The 23,218-nt window shown below is 34.3% G+C and overlaps 1 protein-coding gene across 1 annotated transcript in view; it reads right to left on the bottom strand.

Annotated features, from left to right (window-relative positions):
* Positions 1-23,218, bottom strand: part of akt1 (v-akt murine thymoma viral oncogene homolog 1) — a 65,374-nt gene that overhangs the window by 18,057 nt on the left and 24,099 nt on the right. The window contains exons 3-6 of the mRNA XM_081347394.1: positions 9,880-10,008; positions 4,861-4,972; positions 3,077-3,176; positions 1,589-1,720 (exon numbers count right to left, since the gene is read on the bottom strand). Of these exons, the coding sequence (XP_081203520.1) occupies positions 1,589-1,720; positions 3,077-3,176; positions 4,861-4,972; positions 9,880-10,008 (473 nt within the window). The remainder of the gene's footprint in view (positions 1-1,588; positions 1,721-3,076; positions 3,177-4,860; positions 4,973-9,879; positions 10,009-23,218) is intronic.

Raw genomic sequence — 23,218 nt, 5'->3', positions numbered from 1 at the left:
CAATTGCGACTTTATTTCTCAGAATTGTGACTTTATCTCTCAGAATTGCGACTTCATATCTCGCAATTGCGACTTTATTTCTCAGAATTGTGACTTTATATCTCAGAATTGTGACTTTATATCTCGCAATTGCGACTTTATTTCTCAGAATTGTGACTTTATATCTCAGAATTGCGACTTTATATCTCGCAATTGCGACTTTATTTCTCAGAATTGTGACTTTATATCTCGCAATTGCGACTTTATTTCTCAGAATTGCGACTTTATTTCTCACAATTCTGACTTGATATATCGCAATTGTGAGAAAAAAAGTCAGAATTGTGAGATAAAAAGTCACAATTATTATTATTTATTTATTTATTATTCAGTGGCGGAAACAAGCTTCCATAGTATTGTGATTGTCAAAACATTTTAGTAACTAAACTGAATTTTATTAGGTTTAGTGACAACGTTACAATGTTTATATGCTACAAATTCTGGTAAGCTACTGTTTTTTACCGTACAAGATAGGCGTCAATTTTTCTCAAGAAAAAAAAATCTCACCTAATACTGTAAACATACAGATAGCCCTATCAGCTGGTAGTATTATTTAAGGTTAAAAATAATTTAAATTAAATAATGCATTTTTTAAAACAACAACAACTTTATTTAATGATATAAGTAAAAATATAATAAATATGTAATATAGTACACATATTAAGCAAAATACTCTTTTTTTGAGTATAGCCGTGCTATAGCCCATATTATAGTCATTAAATAGCTTTCCTGAGGTAAATGTGACGTAATTGTTCTCCAGCTGTTTTATTGACTCCTTTCCGCGGATTGAAAAACACTGATTGGTCGATATTATGTATAAGGAATGTACATTTCGGTAAGTTGTACTGTATCTTTCAACATTGTTCATTCGTGTTTATTTACTATTAGCTAGTAGAGATGATCGGGTCACGTGCCGCTAGAGATCTGTCACGTAACATTTACAAGCGCCAAAACGGTATTTATTGTTTGAATTTCGTAATAAAATTGACAAAATCTGAGAGCTGAGATTTTTTTTATATCATAAGTAACCTGCTCTGTCTAGTCTGTCGATCTCCGTGTCGTCTTTGCTTCGCGATTTGTCTGTGCGTGAGAAAATGGATGTGTGGCGCGAGAGTGTGTGGAAAGTCTCAATCACGTGAGTCTCGCGGTCAATGGCAGCTCTGGTTTAAATAACCAAACTAACAGCCTAAGCCTGACAGAACACTTTCAGCATTTTTATTTACTTTATAAATGCACTGTAAAATATTATTTTCATGATTTATCACAACATTTTTTCTTTTGTCGTCATTTATGTGGTTCAGATAACATAATATTTCGAGTTTCTGTTGAATAAACCAATCTCCTTCATTGTATTAACTAATTTTTTTGATTTCACTGAACATAAAATTTGAAGGCAACCAGGTTACTTACTTATTTTAAGTTAAACCAACAATATTTTTTTACAGAGACTAACTAAAGGAGGCTTTGTCAGAATTAGCTCACACACTCAAGCAAACACACTCAGAAGTCAAATATTTCTCAGTTGTGTTATATTTTTCCAGCTGTTACTCACTTTGGCCACAATCACTTCTTTCTTGAGGATCTTCATGGCGTAATATTTTCCCGTTGCTTTTTCCTTCACCAGAATCACCTTCCCAAAAGTGCCTTTTCCCAGGAGTTTGAGGTATTCAAAGTCATGCATAGTCTGAAACACACACACCAGCTGTCAGCAGACAAACACCTGCACGAGTTACACTCAAAAATACTGACACGACACTGATGGGACGGATCTGTGTTTGACCTTTGAACTGCTGCAAATGCCACGGATGCCAGAAATGTGAGCGTGGGAACTGATGTTGGATACAGAGCAAGTGCACAACGGTACTCATGCTGACATTTCATATACAAACTAATGAGGTTCTTTTGCTTAAGACAAATCAATTTGGACACATTAAGCGTTTAAGTTTAAAACACGTTAACCCTATTTTAGTCTTTGGTCATTTAAAGTCCCCCTGTGGGGAAAATACAGCTTTTAATGTTGTTTAAATGTCTATGTGGTGTTTTTAATATGCTTTAAGAAGGGCTGTGAAACGATTAATCGCATCCAAAATAAAAGTTTGTGTTTACATAATATATGTGTGTGTACTATGCATAATTATTTTGTATATATAAATACACACACATGCATATATATATTTAAGAAATATTTCCTTATAATATATACTGTGTATATATATATATATATATATATACAGAATTTGTATTATATATATATAAATAAAAAATCTTAAATATATACATGCATGTGTGTGTGTATTTATACAAAACAATTATGCACAGTACACACACATATATTATGTAAAAAAATAAGTAATAAGTATCATGCAAGATAAAGAAAAAAATATTATTGAATTAATATATATTTTATTAATTTCATATTTAAAAAAATACATTGCACTTATTGTCTTAAAAAATCTTTTATTATTTTTATTATTTTAATAAAAAATAAAAAATGTTAAACAATATTACGTTTTTTTCTAATATTTTATAATTCAAAATAGAAATAAATGGGGCACATTTTAGACGTGAATATTAATAAGTATCATGAAAGATATAGAAAAAATATTAGTGAACTAAATTATAGTGCATAAAATTTATATTTCAAAAAAGTTGCGCTTATTGTCCTAAATAATAAACAATATGTTTTTTATATTTTTATTTTTAATTATATATATATATATATTTTTAAACAAAATAGTTTTTTAAATATATTTTTCTGTGTCATAGAAATAAATCGTGAATATTGATAAGTATCATGAAAGATATATCAGTGAACTAAAATACATTTACAATTTAAAATACAATTAATTTCATAATTTAAAAAAATTGTTGCACTTGTTAACTTCAGTGTGCAATACTAGATCAAGTGTTTAAAAAAAAAAAAGAGAGAGATGTGCATGAATCATAATATGAGCTACGAAACTCTTTCATTTTGGCGTGGACTATCTCTTTAAGTTACATTTATATTTTCTCAACCTTAATATTTAATAAGCAAAAGTACCACTTTGTGTGGAGGTTTGGTCTCCATGTGCGTGTCCATCTCCTCCTCCTGCTTCTGCAGACGCTCCGCCACAGTCTGGATGGCTTTGGTCCATTCCTCCCTGCAACAACAGGCAACATGCAGAACAACTCTTCTTCTTTTATGATTTTTGCATTACAATTATTGTTGGTTCTTCTGACAAATGGCCTGTGAAGTAGCTTATACACTACCAGTCAAAAGTTTTGGAATGGTAAGATTTTTTATGTTTTTAAAAGAAGTCTCTTCTGCTCACCAAGGCTGCATTTATATGGGAAAAAAATCTGTAATATTGTTAAATATTATTACAACTGTTATAACTGTTTTCTATTTTAATATATTTTAAAATGTAATTTATTCCTGTGATCAAAGCTGAATTTTCAGCATCATTACTCCAGCAGGCAGTGGTTACATGATCCTTCAGAAATCACTCTAATATGAGGATTTGAAGATCAAGAAACATTTATGATTATTATCAGTGTGAAAAACAGTTTTTTTACATTTTTTTTCAGGATTCTTTGATGAATAGAGAGTTCAAAAGAACAGCATTTATCTGAAATAGAATATTTTGTAACATTATAAATGTCTTTACTATGGAAGCTTGTTTCCGCCACAAAATAAAAAAAATTAAATGATAATTGCGACTTTTTATCTCACAATTGCGAGTTTACATCTCGCAATTCTGACTTTATTTCTCAGAATTGCGAGATATAAAGTCGCAATTGCGAGAAAAAAAGTCAGAATTGCGAGATGTAAACTTGCAATTGTGAGATAAAAAGTCGCAATTATCTCTTAAAATGTTTTATTCTGTGGCGGAAACAAGCTTCCATACTTTACTGTAACTTGTGATCAATTGAATTAATCCTTGACGAATGAAAGTATTGATTTATTTCCCCCAAAAAATTGTAAAAAATTCTTACTGACCCCAAACTTTTGAACGGTAGAGTTTAATGTTACAAAATCTTCTATTTCAGATAAATGCTGTTCTTTTGATCTTTCTATTCATCAAAGAATCCTGAAATATAAATGTAAAAAACTGTTTTAACACTGATAATAATCATAAATATTTCTTGATCATCAAATCATCATATTAGAGTGATTTCTGAAGGATCATGTGACACTGAAGACTGGAGTAATGATGCTGAAAATTCAGCTTTGATCACAGGAATAAATTACACTTTACTATATATTCACATAGAAAACAGATGATTTACATTATACGTGATGGACTCATTGCTTTAAGCCAGGTTTCGCAAAATATCTTTAGTTTTCAACAAACCCTCCGTGTGTTTCGCGAGTCACACGGGTTTATTTGTGGCAATATCCAACAATACATTGTATGGGTCAAAATCATAAATTTTTCTTTTATGCCAAAAATCATTAGGATATTAAATGAAGATCATGTTCCATGAAGATATTTTGTAAATTTCCTACCGTAAATATATAAAACATGTATTTCTGTGAGTGAATGCAGCACAATCGTGATCATAAATGAACAACTTTAAAGGAGATTTTCTCAATGTTTAGATTTTTTTGCACCCTCAGATTCCAGATTTACAATAGTTGTGTCTCAGACAAATATTGTCCTATCCTAACAAACCATACATCAATGGAAAGATTATTTATTCAGCTTTCATATTATGTATAATTCTCAATTGCAAAAAAAATGAACCATGTGACTGATTTTGTCGTCGAGGGTCACATATACAGGGGTGTGTGTGTGTGTGTGTGTGTGTGTGTGTGTGTGTGTGTGTGTGAGTGTGTCTGACCGTTCCTCGGGCGTCTCCACATGGAAGGTGCGCTCAATGACAGTGGTCCACTGCAGACAGCGTATGATGAATGTGTTGGGTTTGGGCCGCTCCGTCTTCATCAGCTGACACTCTGGACACATCCCGGGAAAACCACACCAGAGACACGGACAGGGAGAGAAATGACCGTTGCAATCATTTATCTTTATCTGTGTGTTTCTGCAGCACTGCATTACACACACTCAGTAGGGAGCAGGACAGGTGCACACACTCGCGCTGCACACACTCAGACACAAACTTTACACAACGTTCAACATCTGATTCCACTTTAAAGGCTTTAGGAAACGAAATCTTCTCCTATTGACAGCATGCAGAAGAAAAACCTTTCAGCTCGCCCGTCAGACAGAGCGAAACACACGGAGGGTTTGTTGAAAACTAAAGATATTTTGCGAAACCTGGCTTAAAGCAAATGATTATTTCGGTCTGAATGAGTCCATCAGACTACTGTTATAAACACGAGCCTCGTCTGATTGGTCGTGGCGGCGGTGTCGCAACAATTTATAGAGATATTTATAATGTTCCTCAGAAAACAGGACGTCGATAAAGCATTGATTGTTGGAGATTTTAGCATTCACGTTAGGGCTGCGTTTACAGATTTACAATTCATTTGGGGTCGAGCAAAATGTCACTAGACCCACCCATCGTTTAAAAACTACATGTTTTTTCTAGAAGCATTAAACAATTTCTATTTTGAATTTTTTAAACTATATTTAGTTTTAAAAAGCTCAAACTGTAGAGCGTTGGCACTTGTAATGCCAAGGTCATGGGTTCGATTCCCAGGGAAAGCAAGAACTGATAAGAATGTAAAATGTGTGCCTTGAAATGCAATGGAAGTCGCTTTGGATAAAAGAGTCTGCCAAATGCATAAATGTAAATGTAATGTAAAGCTCATGGCATAAAAAAAAAACACAGCGAGGCGTGACGAACGGCCAAAGACGTCCATCTTAAATTTTCACATTTTCTGTCACTTTACATAATAATCAACACTAATATTGTGTGTGATAATGTTTTTTACTCTTAACCTGAGGTGTAAAGTCCAGGTTCAGAAAGTAAAAGTCCTCAGTATTTTGTTCCTCAAATCACCTGCATTTGCTAATTAGCAGTTTTTCAGCCAGGAGAACTAATGAGTGAAATCAGCTGATGAATTCATGGGTGGAATAAACATATGGCAGGACTTTCACTGTCTTTACACCTCTGCTCTTAGCAGATACTCACAGTGGTGATGCAATGTCAGAAATGAAGTTTTACATCTAAAAAATAGTTGTCATTTTATATTTATTTTATATTTTATATTAAATATTTTATATTTAACTTGACATGGCATCTTAAAAAAGCAAAGCTCATGGCGTATGGTGTAAAAAAAAAACACGAGACGTGACGCACCGGTCAAAGACGTCCATCTAAAACAGTGAAAAATGCGCACATATTCTGTCATTTTGCATAATAATTGACACTAATATTGTGTGTAATAATGTTGTTTACTCATAACACTTGCTCACAGTGGTGATGCAATGTTAGAAATGAAGTTTTACGTCTAAAAAATGGTTGTCAAACCGCAATGACGACAATCTGATGTCAATATAACCTGGTCGGGTTTTCCTTTCCCACACGGATGCTTCAGCAATGCAAACTATGAAACGCTTTTGTCATGTTGTTCTGTGTTTTTGTCATTTTGTTCTATGTTTTTGTCATTTTTTTTACTTTTAAAACTATATTTAACTTGACATGGCATCTTAAAAATGTAAAGCTCTTGGCGTACAAAAAAACACGAGACGTGACACACCGGCCAAAGACGCCCATCTAAAACAGTGAAAAATGCGCACATATCCTCATTTTCTGTCATTTTGCATGATAATCGACACTAATATTGTGTGTAATAATGTTGCTTACTCATAACACTTGCTCACAATGGTGATGCAATGTCAGAAATGAAGTTTTACGTCTAAAAAATGGTTGTCAAACCGCAATGACGACAATCTGATGTCAATATAACCTGGTCGTGTTTTCCTTTCCCACACAGATGCTTCTGCAATGCAAACAATGAAACGCTTTTGTCATTTTGTTCTATGTTTCTGTCATTTTTATATATTTTTTTACTTTTAAAACTATATTTAACTTGACATGGCATCTTAAAAACGCAAAGCTCATGGCGTACGGTGTAAAAAAAACACGAGACGTGACGCACCGGCCAAAGACGTCCATCTAAAACAGTGAAAAATGCGCACATATCCTCATATTCTGTCATTTTGCATGATAATCGACACTAATATTGTGTGTAATAATGTTGCTTACTCGTAACACTTGCTTACAGTGGTGATGCAATGTCAGAAATGAAGTTTTACATCTAAAAAATGGTTGTCAAACCGCAATGATGACAATCTGATGTCAATATAACCTGGTCGTGTTTTCCTTTCCCACACGGATGCTTCTGCAATGCAAACTATGAATGCGCAACTGCGTCTGAGGAAAACAGGAATGTCATCAGTTGTTAAAACCTCAAACTCACGTCTTTTTCCGAGAGAAGCCGAAATAAGCTGTGTCTGTGTTCTCTGCCCTCAAAAATGCTCACTCAAAGAGTAAAACTTCTGGTTTCAGCGCGACAAAGCACAATATCCAGCAGTGACTCTGCCAGCGCTTTCCCACAAACATATGTCGAGGAGAGAGCGTGGAGGAGACATGTGTCACGTAAGAGACCTGTCGTGGAGATGGAGGATCGGGACGAGACCACCACTGAGATCCAACCGGGCTTCATCCACAGCCTCCATCAGCGGAGAGATAAATAATGAGGATCAGACACTTAATAACCACTATATTTCACAAGTGTCAGCGAGGAAGCGTTCTCTTGAACAAACATTATGGCTGTCTAATTAGTCTGTTCAATCATTTCAACAGTTTTCTCAGGGATGGCGGGGCTTGTTGGGAAAATTCTGCTGAGGTATGACTCCAGAAGAGGCCCGAAATATGCTTAATATGTTCTGCACGTCCCTCGAGGAAACATAAAACTGTGTGTGTTGATGGAGGTCAGATGGAAGCTCGCGTGACCTCGCATCGAACGAGCAGAAGAATAAAATCACGTCCACTCATGCATGATGTGTTAGATTACGCATGCACGGAATATAGTTTTGGAGGATCGTTTGCGATGTTTTGAAAGTTTTACGCAACATTAGTCTAATATCCAAATAATACATTGTGTTCATTGCTTTTTCAGTGCCATTTATCAAACATAATGTGTCAATCGAGGTAACAAAATAAAAAAGGTGCAAAAAAAAATACTTTTAATCTTGAACTTATATTAAATGCAATTTTAAACATCTCCGTTTTGTCTGTCAAAAATTAAGACTTTTTTTTTTACACAAAATGTAAAAAAAAAAGCTAAATCTGTCAATCAATTTTTACCAAAATACATAATGAGAAGGGGTAAAAATTTACTTATAATGTTGCAAATTAACCTGAAATTATTTTAGATGCAATTTTAAACATATTTGTTTAGTCTGTCAGAAATTAAGACTTTTTTTTTACACAAAATTTTGTTAAAATATCTAAATGTGTCAAACAATTCTTATTTACAAAAAAAAAAAAACATACGTAGGAGAATTAAAAAATGGCTTATAATATTTGCAAATAAACCTGAAATTATATTAAGTGCTATTTTAAACATTTCTGTTTTGTCTGTGAAACTTTAACAAAAATAAATACTTAGAAGGTGCAAAAAATTACTTATGTTGCAAATTAACCTAAAAATTATATTAAATACTATTTTAAATATCTTTGTAAAAATATGTTAGATTAAGCATGCACGGAATATAGTTTTGGATGATCGTTTGCGTCAATTGAAGATGTTTTGAAAGTTTTACGCAACATTAGTCTAATATCCAAATAATCCATTGTGTTCATTGCTTTTTCAGTGCCATTTATCAAACATAATGTGTCAATCGAGGTAACAAAATAAAAAAGTTGCAAAAATAACCGTGCAAATAAACCTGAACTTATATTAAATTCAATTTTAAACATCTCTGTTTTTTTTTTGCTAAATCTTTAAAATGCTAAATCTGTCAATCGATTTTTACCAAAATACATACTGAGAAGGGGTAAAAAATTACTTATAATGTCCAAAAAATAACCTGAAATTATTTTAGATGCAATTTTAAACACATCTGTTTTGTCAGTCAAAAAATAAGACTTTTTATACACAAAATTTTGTAAAAAAAAATCAAAATGCGTCAAACAATTCTTATTTACAAATAAAACCTACTTAGGAGAATTAAAAAATGACTTTTTTTAAAAGCAAATAAACCTGAAATTATATTAAATGCCATTTTAAACATTTCTGTTTTGTCTGTGAAACTTTAACAAAATAAATACTTTTATAAACTACAAAATAAAGAAGGTGCCAAATATTACGTATGTTGCAAATTAACCTAAAAATTATATTAAATACTATTTTAAAGATCTTTGTAAAAAAAACAAAAAGATTTTTACAAAAATAAACACTTAAAATGTGCAAAAAAATACTTAGAATGTTGAAATTATCATTTTAAACATTAATAATTAACTTTTTTACACAAAAGTTTGGTAAAATGTTTTTAAAAATGTGCAACTGATTGTACACAAATAAACACTAAGAAGGTGCAAAAAACTATGTATAATGTTGCAAATTAACCTGAAATTATACTCCATGCAATTTTCTATCATCTCTGTCTGGTCTGTCAAAAATTAAGACTTGTTTTACACACAATTTTGTTTAAAGAAATGCAAAATAACTGCACTCAAGTAAGCATGCAATGTGATAAGATGATGTGACAATGGTGGAATCCTACATAATGCATATCATAAAATAGTCCCATATTACCCCTATTTATTGTTGTTGTTCACATAGCAATATAGAAACAGAAATAACTAGTGCGTTTCCACACATGCGTCCCCATCTCAGGCTCTGTTAAAGACTGGTGTGATAAGGTAAGGTGTGGACGAGAGACTCACGAGCCACTGAGAAGTTGTTTAACGGCGTCTCCAGCTGATCGGCGTCCTGCGGTCGCTCCTTATAACCCGTAAACGTACCGTCATTCTTCAGCAAGAAATACCGCGGCCTCCACGTCTTTATGTACTCTCCTGAAGAGACAGAAGACAATAGAAAGCATTATAAATACTCAGGAATGCATATACGGCCAATGCCTGATGATGAAGTCATATTAACCCCTTATATTGTTTCAGATTTGACACATAAATTAATAAATGATCAACATGATCTCAACACTCAATCTCCTCCAGTCCTTCTGTGTCTGACTGAGAGTTTATATTTTTATAGCAATTAAAAGTCCTGTAGTGTAACTGTACAAACGTCCTTCAGCTCGTGCTTCACATGTCTTTCTGCTGTCAAATTAGATTTTTATCAAGTAAAAGTAAGAATAACTTTGATTTTGTTAGTAATATTTCAACTAGACTGAAGCATGTTACATAATTAACCAGACATCATTTAATAGGAAAATAATGAGAATCAAATATGATCATCTCTCAATCATCATTGTATTGCATTGCACTATATGTTTTAAAACTACAGAGCTTTGATCATAAAACTATTTTGATCATAAGACATATTATTGGTAGATATTGAGCGCCGACCATATAAATATCAGCATCTGGACCAGATAACATATTATTGCTCAGTTTGTGCTCTGAATAAATCGACCTCCATATTCCCCATAATTATTTCAGATTATGTGAGCAATAAAGCCTAATGTATCACATACTGTATATAGGGATTTACAGGGTTAAGATCATTTACTGAACGGAAAGCTAAGCCTTTAGGAAACTATTTTAAAGGCATAGTGAAAGCATGCATCTAAATTTAAATTTAAAAATTTAAATTTAAAACCCTGTTTGAACTTAAAACAACAGCATGACACAAAACACCTCAGTTTCCAAAGAGAAAGCGCACACAAAAACTGCTGCCGTTTTCTGCATCCAAAATCAATTTGTGCTGAGGAACGTGCAGAAATCACTGCACCAGATGTTGCGGAATTGGAAAAGAAAAAAACAAAACGGAGAGAGACACGCAGCCGTGGAGTCTGTGGCACGTCAAAAACACAGAGACAGTTTGAATAGTTATCCAGGAAAAGTGTAATTTATTTTTAATTACGGGAGTTGAATATTAACCCCATGCAGGGTCTGAGCAAGCTGTCCTTAATTGGCCCATTTCCTCCGTCACTAAAGTGTGGATGTGTCACGGCAAACGTCTGTCTCGCTGATATTCAGACGCTTTTTGGCTCATTTCAGCTGTGACAGGCCAGAGGAGCAGCGATTGGCCCAGAACAGAGCAACTACACATGCATTTATCAGTTAAACTCATAATCCTGCTTCCAAACATGAGCATTTCACAGCCGTTTCATGGAAAGTTCATCATATCACATCTTTATTAGAAGAATAGCCCTTTTATGATGCTCAAGCAATTTCAACTTGTCCCTTTGTTGAAATAAAACCATAAATTCAATTAAACACCTACTAAAAATTGTATTATATACATGTAAAATGATATTTAAAAAATAAAAATGTCAGAATGTGACACTAAAAAGTATTGATTTAATCATTTAAAACTGAAATAAACTATTTCCAAATACAAAAATTTAAAATAATACACTTACAAAAATTTATTAAATTATGAGAATGTAAAATTATAATAAATCTGATAATTATTTAAAAAAAAATTAAAATCATCGGAATAAAAGATTTTAATAGTTTCAAAATAAAAGCAATCAAATTAAAAACACTTACTAAAAATTATTTATATTATAAACATTTTAAAGGTTCAATAATACCAAATTACAACACTCACTAAAAATTATTAAAATCATAAGAATGTAAGATTAAATAAATAAATATATCAAAATAAGATACTTACTAAAATTAATTAAATCATATTAAAGGAGAACTCCGGTCAATTTTAACATTGAGCTCACATTGATTCCTTCTGAGTGAACACGAGTGGATCTGACTGCAGTAGATGTAAAAGATATGTATAAAAATGATGTTATTTGAGCCAGCGCAAATACCTGTGTTTACATCCTGTTTTTCGGTTGAAGTCCAAAGTAGTCGATTGCCGAGTTCACGCGCGTGATCATTGGTAACTAAACCTATGCACGTGAACTCGGCAATCGACTACTTTTACAGATTGTGAGTCAGATTCACTCGTGTTCACTCAGAAGGAATCACTCACATTTTCTGTGCACTTGTAATGACACATCAAGGATGTTAAGAGGCTAAAAGCAGGTTTAAACATTGCCCCATTGAAGTCAACAGGGTGCAAATTTTAAAAATAGAATAACTCGGTGTAGGCAACACCGATTTTTGTCGTTGTTCTCTGTATTGACAGCACTCCAAATGTACAAAAAAATGAGCTCAATGTTAAAATTGACCGGAGTTCTCCTTTAATATAAAAGTATAATAAATTATATTTCTAAAATAAAACAGTCGAAATACAACACTCACTAAAAAATGATTAAAATCATAAGAATGTAGGATTAAATAAATAAATCCACAATTTCCAAATAAAAGCAATCAAAATAAAATACTTACTGAAATTAAATTAAATCATATAAATGTAAAACTATAATAAATATTTTTTTTCAATAAAATAGTCCAAAAATGTTAAATTAAAATAAATAAATCCCCCCAAAAAAGCAATCAAAATAAATCACGTACTAAAAAAGATAAAATATTTTTGTGTGCATGTCACGTGACCATTAACCATTAACGAGAGAACCATGAACAAGCGAGTACATATTTTAGCTCACGAGGGTTCAGCAGACAAAAAAAGTGTGTGAATCCCTGGTCAAATAAGACAATCTAGAACAGTCTAGCAACAAAAGATAAACTACCAAACCGCATAATGCATCCAATAGGAGCTGGCTCTTAAACTAGAGCAGCACAACACCTCTGCGGAGCTTCAGCACTTCAATAAACCTAAAGCATTACAAATGAGTCCACCTGATTCCCAACAACTGGGGAGGAGGAAGAGCAAAGCCCACAGCCGCGGGAACATCTGTCCTTGAGCCCTGTGTACTTAAGACTCTCATTCACACCAGATGCCCAATATGTTATTACGGCTGTTGCCATTTTTCATCGTGGCAAGATGTGACGGCATCTCGCTCAAACTTGTTCTGCAGGCTAAGAGGTTTTGGCAATCAAAAACACACTTCCTATAGGAAGTACTTCGTCTGGTGTTTGATGAATCACTTACTGTATTCCTCTTTTTCAAGTGATAAGAATTTGAAAAATGAGTAAATGTAAATATACACTACCGTTCAAAGTTTGGGCTCAGTGCAAATTTTTTTTTTAAATAAATTATTTCTTTTATTCAGCAAGGACACATTAAATTTATTGAAAGTGACAGTAAAAGACATTTATAATGTTATAAAATATTCTATTTCAAAGAAATGCTGTTCTTTTGATCAGTCTATTCCACAAAAAAAACCTTAAATACAATCACTTTAGATGAGACATAATTGCTTGTTACTTTTGACCAGAAGGTGGCGCTGACACCAAATTTGCGTGGTGTGGTCAGTGTTGGATAGCAATGACACGCACCAATTTTGGTGTCAATATGCCAAAGCCTTGCAGAGATACAGTCTCAGATGCAGCTTGGCATCATGCCATCTAATTCGTTGATGCGGTAAACGAAAAGAGTTTTGTCCATCGACATAAAATCCATAACTTTATTCCATCAAAGTAATCTTTCTAGACATTAGGCTAGACTAATCAAAAGCTATTAGTGTTTTCTGAGATTTCATTATAGTTTTTGACCACAATACCTTTTGAGTACTATCACATAATGAATTTTGTAACTCTACTACGCCAATGCATTCGTAAAATAGAGCATTTACGACAAATCAAAATGGTCAATGTCCAAAATGGCTGACATGGGAAAATTGGGCATTGTTCGACTTGGTATGACGCACCGAATCTAAAAAGACCAATTATAAGCAAAAATAGCAATTTTTCACATCTCCTATAATTTTAAATTATAATAATAGTTTTTTTTTAATCAAATAAACGCAGCCTTGGTGAAAAGACACTTACAACTAAATCTAACTCCAAACTTATGAACAGTAGTGTATAAATATCATTAAATAAATATAATTAAAGTCCCCCTGTGGTGAAAATCCAGCTTTTAATGTTGTTTATGTGTCTATGTGGTGTTTTTAATCTGCTTTAAGTCAAACCGTGTGTAAATTCATAAGTCGACAGCATTGCTGAGTATTTCCTCCTTAAAACTGCAGTGAACCAAAGACAGTCTCAAAAACACGCTTTGAAATCGCTGGTGTTTCTGACGTCACAAACTACCTTCTAACCAATCAGATCAACGTGTGATCGTCAACCAGTGGATCTCTGAGCTGAGTGAGTGAGTGGAGGCGGGGCTCATTTGCATATTTATAGAACCGCGAATACTAAATGAGGCAAGGGTGTCGAGTTACATTCAAGCTAGGTCTAAGTACATCTAAGCTAGCTTTAAGGCATGAAGACATTTTTCATCAAAGATGAGTTTTAAAGCAACACTAAAGATTATTTTTTACCTTAAAATAATGTTTCCAAAATCGTTTCAGTGGTTCATAAACTCGTAACAGGGTGAATGGCACTTCTGCATTCGCTTTGCGTCCCTATATCTGCTATAACCGCACTATGTAAGATTGTCAGATCAGGTAGCGTTTCTGTAGTTCGAGTGAGACATAAGAAACTACAAATTTGACTTGCTTTACGGCAAGCGTTACAATAGTCATTATTTTGTTTTTCTTCGTTTCTGATGTCACAATACATCATATTTTCATAAAATCATGCAACATACTCTACCTTGTCTGTGGACATCATTCATTCCAAATCTTTTGTTTATTTGCTGGATAAACAGCGAGCGTGCGTGCGACGGTAGGCTGCGATTGGCTAAATTATTTACGACAGCGGTAATGGACAATTCCGCTTCCAACCTGTAGGGGGACCGAAGAGGAAAAGTGCTTTGCTGTTGCTTTAACCCCCTGAGGTCGGCTATCGCGCCGGCGCGATAGGCTCGTTTTTTTTCCGTATGAGTGCAAAAAAATAATAAAATAAAAATATTAATTTTTATCTTTTAGGCTTGTTTTGTACATCAATCGATTCTGTTAAATGTGTATTATTTTTGTGTATACTCACAATAAAAACAAAGTGTTGTGCTTTTTGCCAAATAAAGAAAAATATACGTGATGCGATTTCTGCCTTTTATCTGCCAGTATCGTCCATTCTGAAACGCGTCCGAAAATGAACAATAACTCAGCGAATACTCAGTCAAACAGGCATTCAGACACACAGGCATGAAGCTTGAATTCTCTTCTCTTAAATGAAGTAATTTATATAAAAAACAAATATTCTCATTTTGTGAAATCTGTATTAAAAGAGAGCGATTCCAGTCGACCTAATTAGAGCTAATTCAAATGTAATGTGACTCCGCCTACGGAGAGCGTGCACTATTCAAACGCAAATGAATGAGGCAATCCAAGCAAACCTGTGAACGCCCACATATCAGTTTATTCAGATCATTACTTTAACACCGTCTCAGCAGCGCTGTGAGCAATAACAATAATGAAAAAAGTACCTCAGAAGTGCGGGTATATCGAGGAGCGAGCTGAGGAATACTGTAAGTTTTTTTTTTCTTCTCACGTGAATCGGGTTTCTGTTTTTGATGAATGAACGGCAGAGATGCGCGCTGTTTACCACAGCTCGCAAAAAGACAGTTTAAATTTAAATCGCGTGTGTGAATGAATGAGGATGTTTTAGCAAACTGTATTACTATGAGTAAAAATCGACTGAAATATGTTGAAATAAAATGTAGGCTATTTGTATAAGCAATACGTATTAAACTGCAATTTTATATGCCCTAATATTTCATAAAAACAACGTTACAGTCAGGCGAAATATGAAAGACAACATTTTGTTGACTAGATTTGAGTACAGTTTTTACTGTAGAATATACTGCCACATAAGCTTTTGATGAAAAAAGTACCTCAGAAGTGCGGGTATATCGAGGAGCGAGCTGAGGAATACTGTAAGTTTTTTTTTTCTTCTCACGTGAATCGGGTTTCTGTTTTTGATGAATGAACGGCAGAGATGCGCGCTGTTTACCACAGCTCACAAAAAGACAGTTTAAATTTAAATCGCGTGTGTGAATGAATGATGATGTTTTAGCAAACTGTATTACTATACTGAGATGAGTAAAAATCGACTGAAATATGTTGAAATAAAATGTAGGCTATTTGTATAAGCAATACGTATTAAACTGCAAATTAACATTTATATGCCCTAATATTTCATAAAAACAACGTTACAGTCAGGCGAAATATGAAAGACAACATTTTGTTGACTAGATTTGAGTACAGTTTTTACTGTAGAATATACTGAATATATATATCAAATAAGCTTTTGTTTAGCAATTTTTATATATATATAAAATAAAGTCATCAACTAAGATGTTAGCTGTTCCAATTTTGGCTATATTCAAACTAATGAATACATAGATAGGCATAAAATGTAGGCCTATAATCTTTTTTTTTTTTACAAAGAAAGAGTACACTTGAAATATTGTTGAAATTTTAATTATTGTTGTAATTGTAACCTTTTTAATAAAATAGCAAAACATATTTACAAGATAGATGTAAGCAAAATCTTAAATGGTCAATATAAGTCTTCTAATTTTTTGTCCTTGCATTGTGGCTCAGTCAGTCAGAGTCACACCTGAATGAATGGCTAATTTTGCAGAGTCATTATGCATAATGGGTGGGACATTTTGTATTCCAAGGTGTAAACCACTCCTCGTTCACGCCCACTCGCATAATGGCTTTCCAAGCAAAACCTGTTTTACATCAATTTAAATCAATGTATGGTTTTATTTGAACGATAAAGCAAGACTATTTTCACATAATTTTGAAGCCAGAACTCGAAGGAAGAACATCCATTTCTCAAAAGTCTTATTCATGCATATTTATTATGAGTTTTGAGGTCTTCTTTCAGCAACTTTCATTTTTTATTTTTTCAATAACCACGCATAAGCATTATTCTCTTAAAAATAAAAAAATATACATGCATGGTGATCACATATTTTGGTAGCCCTGTTTGTGCTATATAGAGTGAATTTACACCTTTGCCATTAACATGTTTATAAATAACTGAAAAAAGCACAAATGTCAGAGCATGTCAGAACACCTCCAGGGCCCAGAAAACACCTCAGACTCCAGAGGGTTAAGGGATAAAATGATTGACTACAGGGAGACTTCAAGGTAATGATATAATTTACGAGTACAGATTCTTGTATCTGGTTTGTGTGATCTCAAAAGCACTAGACCAAGATCAGACGTGACCCTTTCCCAACCACATCCATTCAAAAGATACCCAGACCAGATCTGGCCGGACGCCTGTCTACCCGTCTGTCTATCTGTCTCTATGCCAAGTGAGTCCTGGGACAGTATGTCCACCATTCAGAACACCGTACTTCACGACACATGTTAATCAGCGTGACATCGGGACCTTTTAAAGAAACACAGTTTCAGTTTCATCATTTATTCATGAGCAATGCATCTATCGCAGCGGGTTTGCTAACGTGTAAGTGTCTCAGACGGACAGACGGCTCTTGTTTAAACGGGAAGGTGCTTTACAACGCAGGCCTGACGGGCACTGACAGATGTGTTTGTAGTTATGATGCCAAAGTTGTAATTGTGTAGGGTGTGAGATTAATCCACCACAGGGACACACAGCGTCCAGGGTTTTCATGCCAGAATCTCTGACGCACGCCGGTCATTCACTGCCACCCATTTGATGACGGGCACAACATGCTGAGGATCACATGCACACCAAACCAATGCAAAAACTGTAGGGGTGTAACAATATATCGCGTCACAATACAAAAATGCAACAATATGTATCGTTCACCCAAAATAAAAATTACTGTGTGAGAAAAAATTCAAGTTTTCAGAGTTTTAGTGTCAGTACTACATTAAACTACTATATATAATGTTGAATATAATGTATAATAATGCAATGGGGGAATGATAATGCCAAATGTCTGATGTTACCAGTAAAAAGTGGCCTATATTATTATAAATATATCTAGTCAGTGAAAGAGTTCCAGCATATTCGTGTAAAATAATTCTGTATTTTCAGCTTCAGAATCATGAATATTGTTATTCTGGTGTCTCTATTGTCCTGTGCTTTGGGTTTCAGCACCAAGTCTCACACAGTGTAATATTAAATTTAGCATTTTAATCAACAGTTCATTTTTTGTTAACCTTTTTTCAAATGTCTTGGAGTATCGCAATAATATGGTATGGTGAGTTCAGTATCATGATATGTGTCGAATCGTGACATTAGGGATCGTTACACCCCTGAAAACAGCCTTCAATAGTGTGCAAAACACAGACGCACACGTGATGATTTACACCATCCATAAACAAACACTTCTTCACCAGAACTGATCACTAAAGAGAAGTTTGATGTTACACAATGTTTTAGTTGTCATGGCCTTTAACAAGTTCCTGTATTTTGGTCAAACAGTTTATCCTTGTACCTCAATGTAACTAAAATCTAAAAATTCAAGTGTACAGCGGTTTCCACAGTGCATATCGATTACAGAAAATCCATGTTTTAATTATATAAAAATAAGCTCAGTTCAATGAATCTAGATATTACAACTAGGGCTGTCGATTTAACATGTTCATTTAATTAATTAGTTAGGAGGAAAATACGCAAATAAAATGATTTAACGCACCCGCCCCAGACTAACGTCGATCATCTTACATTTCATACAGTGGATTTGTGATGAACATGAATCAGGGCAACATCTTTCTGCATGATGAAGCTTATAGAATACAGTTATAATGGCACTAAACTTCAAGATATTAGAGGAAAAGAGAAGGGTTTTCGTCTCATATTTATATGATATGATATAGTTAAGCAGTTAAGCAGTTAAAATGTGATAATGATAATATACAATACAACATTTCAATAAATAAGGAGTTAATTTTTTATATATATTAGACACCATGTTGTTTTGTTAATGTCTCAATTTTGCCGAGGAACACACAGTGATGTTTAGTTTCTCAATGAATCCTCGTTTTGAGTGAATCAATCAGGTGAACCAATGATTCAATGATTCATTCATAAAGAGAGCCATTTACCTCATTCCTGAATGAATCAACCGTTTGAATGAATGAATGATTCAATGACTTACTCATTTAGACATTTACCGCCACCTACTGGCAGTGTTAGTTTCTTATTTAGCGTATCACACCATAAATAATACACTGAGATCTATCTTTAGAGGACCTTTGAGGGACTCCTTTCCTTCTGGAGCATCAGTGAATGTTTGAACCTTTTTTAATAGTTGTGTTCAAGTCGCTCAGTGTGAAAAGATGGATCTCAAAATCATACAATTGCTAAAGGGTTCAAATATGCAAAAGATGCTGGAAAACTGAAGAATTCTTGGGACCTGGAGGATTTTTCTGAGGAACATTGTGCAGTTTAACTGATCAGGACAAACAAGGGACTCAAGAACAACCATCACAAAACAATGGATCATCCAGGGAACGACACACAGTATTAAGAATCAAGGGTATGTAAACTTGTAATCAGGGTTATTTTTTATAAATTCAGCCATTTTTTTGTCTATATGTAAACATCTTTTATGTAAAATATCTTAGTGCTAAATAAAAAAATAACATGCATTTTGTATGATCCCTCTTACTTTGTTAAACTTTTGACAGATTCTTCAAAGGGTTCACAAACTTTCAAGGACAACTGTATATATATATGAAAACCGCTATAAAAGCATTGTGGTGTTCAACATCCAGTGTTCCATATTCTATCACACACACACACCCACACACACAATGTCATGTGACACCGAACACGACCACCACATCCGTCTGACCGGCTCCTCATCTCTTTCACCTTCCTCTCTTCATGAGTCACTTTCTCATCTAACCTTTTCCTGTCGCTGCGTTCCTTCCTCTTTCTCTAACTCAACACTTCTACTTTTCTGACACGCTGCTCTTGTTTTCGGCTCAGAACTCTGACGCAGAGGTAAACCAGGGACAGTGAGACAGCTGTTCATGTAGTTTTGCATTTATTTGTGTTGTCACACACATCACCTGTTTCAGACTTATGTTACTACAGACGTGTGTGTGTTTCTGTAAACAGAGAGCATCTAAACAAATTAGACTCTGGAGAAACAGACCATTGTCAAACATCTCAGAAATACTCACATATCTCATATCTGTGAACACGAGACAGAAAGACAGATTTCCATTTACATTACATACAAACATTAACATTAGTAATTAATGAATAACATAAATATTATATATACATCTATTTGTGTGTGTGTGTGCTTCTTTTTATAATTTACATTACATTTTATATATATATATATATATATATATATATATATATATATATATATATATATATATATATATATATATATATATATATACACAATTAATATTAATAATTGATATATAATATAAATATAACACATATGCAATTTATATATACATGAAAAAATACTATATTCATATTATTTAATATACTGTATGTAGTATAACATTATTAAATTATATATATACAGTATATATTAATACATAATATAATATAGACTTGTTTTTTTACAATTGAGATATATATATGTATAATGTTTACAAATACATATTTATAAATATATAGATTTATAAATATTAATCAGTAATATTCATAACATAATATATTGTATATAAAGAATTATAAATATATTTAATTAAATATATATATATACTGTATATACACATATATATTAAATAAATATTTATAAATACATACATATACATAATTAATATTCTAAATATATAACTATAAAAATAAAAACTATCAAATATATAATATTTAACACTGTACTATTATATATACACACACACGTGCACGCAAACACACACACACACACACACACACACACACACACACACATATATATATATATATAAAATTAAAGATGAAATATTTAACTTTCTGCAGTATTCTACCAAAAAGGAACAGAGAAGATTGCGAAAGACCATAAAAACCGAGTAAATTAAAGCAAAAGTGAGAAAGGGAGCAAAACAAGAGGAAGAAAAGAAAAGTGAAAGGTCAAATAAAAAGAAAGTGTGTGAGAGCGCCGGCACTGCATCCGCATCGAATGGGAAGAGATCCTGCCACTCCCCGACACTTCCTGACAGTCCCTGCCACTTCCTGCCACTCCCGACACTTCCTGCCACTTCCAGACCCCACCTGCCACTTCCCGACACTTCCTGCCACTCCCTGGGACTTCCTGCCACTCCCTGGGACTTCCTGTGACTTTCTGACAATCCCCGACACTTCCTGATACTCCCTGCCACTTCCTGCCGCTTCCTGACACTCCCTGACACTTCCTGAGACTTTCTGACACTTCCCAAGACTTCCTGACACTCCTTGCCACTTCCCGACACTCCCTGCCACTTCCCGACACGTCCCACTGCCGCTGCATTCATGGCTCAGGGCGAGCGAGAGGATGGGAAACGCGGGTGACAGGCTGTGTGTGAGAGGAGAAAGGAGGCGTTTAAGGAAGGAGAGGAGGAGAGCTTCAGGATTTAGGGAATTAAATCTCTGAAAACCGGGAATGGGGGGGCTCTTTTGTTGGTTTTTCCTGGGCCTCCCCCTCTCCCCCTGGAGCCCCTGTGAGCGGGTATCCTGCAGCTGTGCCGGACGAGCCCGTCCTCTGCATATCAATGAGCCAGAGGTCCAGCAGCGGGTCGTCCCTAACCGGCTCTCAGGGCTAAAAGGCCACCGACAGTGACAAACATGCTCTACAGCAGATATGTAAAACCTACAGGCATCTTTATATCTGCTGTGTAATATTCACAACTGATTTTGCTAAGTATACAAACATTTAAAAAACAATTGCAATGTATCAGTGGCCAGCCAGCCAATGTGTGTGTGTATGTGTGTGTGTGCATATATATATATGTATATTTATACACACATACATAAATGCATACATCCATTGCATACATATATAAACACACACATACATACATATATATATACACACACATACATATAACATTCTGCATATATACGTATGCATATATGCATATTTATTTAAATTTCTATATTTACATTTAACATTTATGCATTTTGGCAGACGCTTTTATCCAAAGCGACTTGCATTGCATTTCAAGGAACACATTTTACATTCTTAAATGCTATATATTATTTATGCATATATTTTCTCAATTCACCCACCATAGGTGTCAAAATGTTTCCCATATAAGCGACACAAAACACTTTAACTTTGGGCTAGACAGGCCTAAAATAAAACATTAAATATTTCAAAATTATCTTTACTTTGCATATCTAGTGAAGGATTTAATGTGCTTTGATAGTATGAAATGGTTTCTTGTGCATTAAAAAAATTGAAATTAAAAAATAAATCACACTAAAATTAAAAATCACAAAAATAAAATTAAAAAAAGCACTAAAATATTGCAAGGGGAAAATACTTCCGCAAACAAGTCACAGCAGCTCTCTATTGTCTTCACATTTACGAATTTGGCATAAACTGTGTTTTTATATGAGTAGAATATGAATTTGCCTTTATATTAGTAACAAACGCCCCTTTAAATCAAATCTGGGAGGCAAATATTCCCCCTCCAGATAAATAAAGTTAATTTCTGCCCGAGCATCCTGGCACTGCCAACCAGGAGCATAAACTCTTCCGCAGCTTCTCCATCTTCTTCTGCCTTTCTCCTTTTCTTCCCGTCTTTTGTTGGTCCCGTTTTTCATTGCAGCTGGATCAGAGGGAGCGTTTGGCAGACACCACTGTTGCCGCTGGGGTGGGTTTTGCCACCGTACAAGAGAAAAGGGGTGAACGGAGGCGCGGGGGGAGGAGGAGAGGGGTCGGACACTCTTTCTCACGCTCGTAAGAAAGGCTTCACTTCTTCTCGCCGGCCACAGGCACCTGCTGATTACCATAGAGACACTGTGGGAAGTTTTTCCCCCTCCGCTGCTTTTTGTGTTGTAGATTCTTTCCCCCCCTTTTCGTTCCGGTAAACAAGCGCTCCATGGATTAGTTTACTGGGATAGTGCAAAGAAAACAAACAAACAGGAGCGAAAAAATTCCAGCGAGCCGTACAGATGCTCGCATGAGTTCCGACAGAATGACGTTATTGTTGTGGGATTGTGTCCTGCGCTATGAGGGACTGTGAAAACATCAGCTTTTGTGACGAGTGACATACAGACAACGCTGAGTTTAAGTTTTGTTCTC

The sequence above is a fragment of the Scardinius erythrophthalmus genome (genome assembly GCF_964197995.2).
Source record: "Scardinius erythrophthalmus genome assembly, chromosome: 19".
NCBI classification, from domain to species: Eukaryota; Metazoa; Chordata; class Actinopteri; order Cypriniformes; family Leuciscidae; genus Scardinius; species Scardinius erythrophthalmus.
The sequence above is the reverse complement of the archived record's forward strand: the minus strand, read 5'-3'. Positions and strand labels throughout refer to the sequence as shown.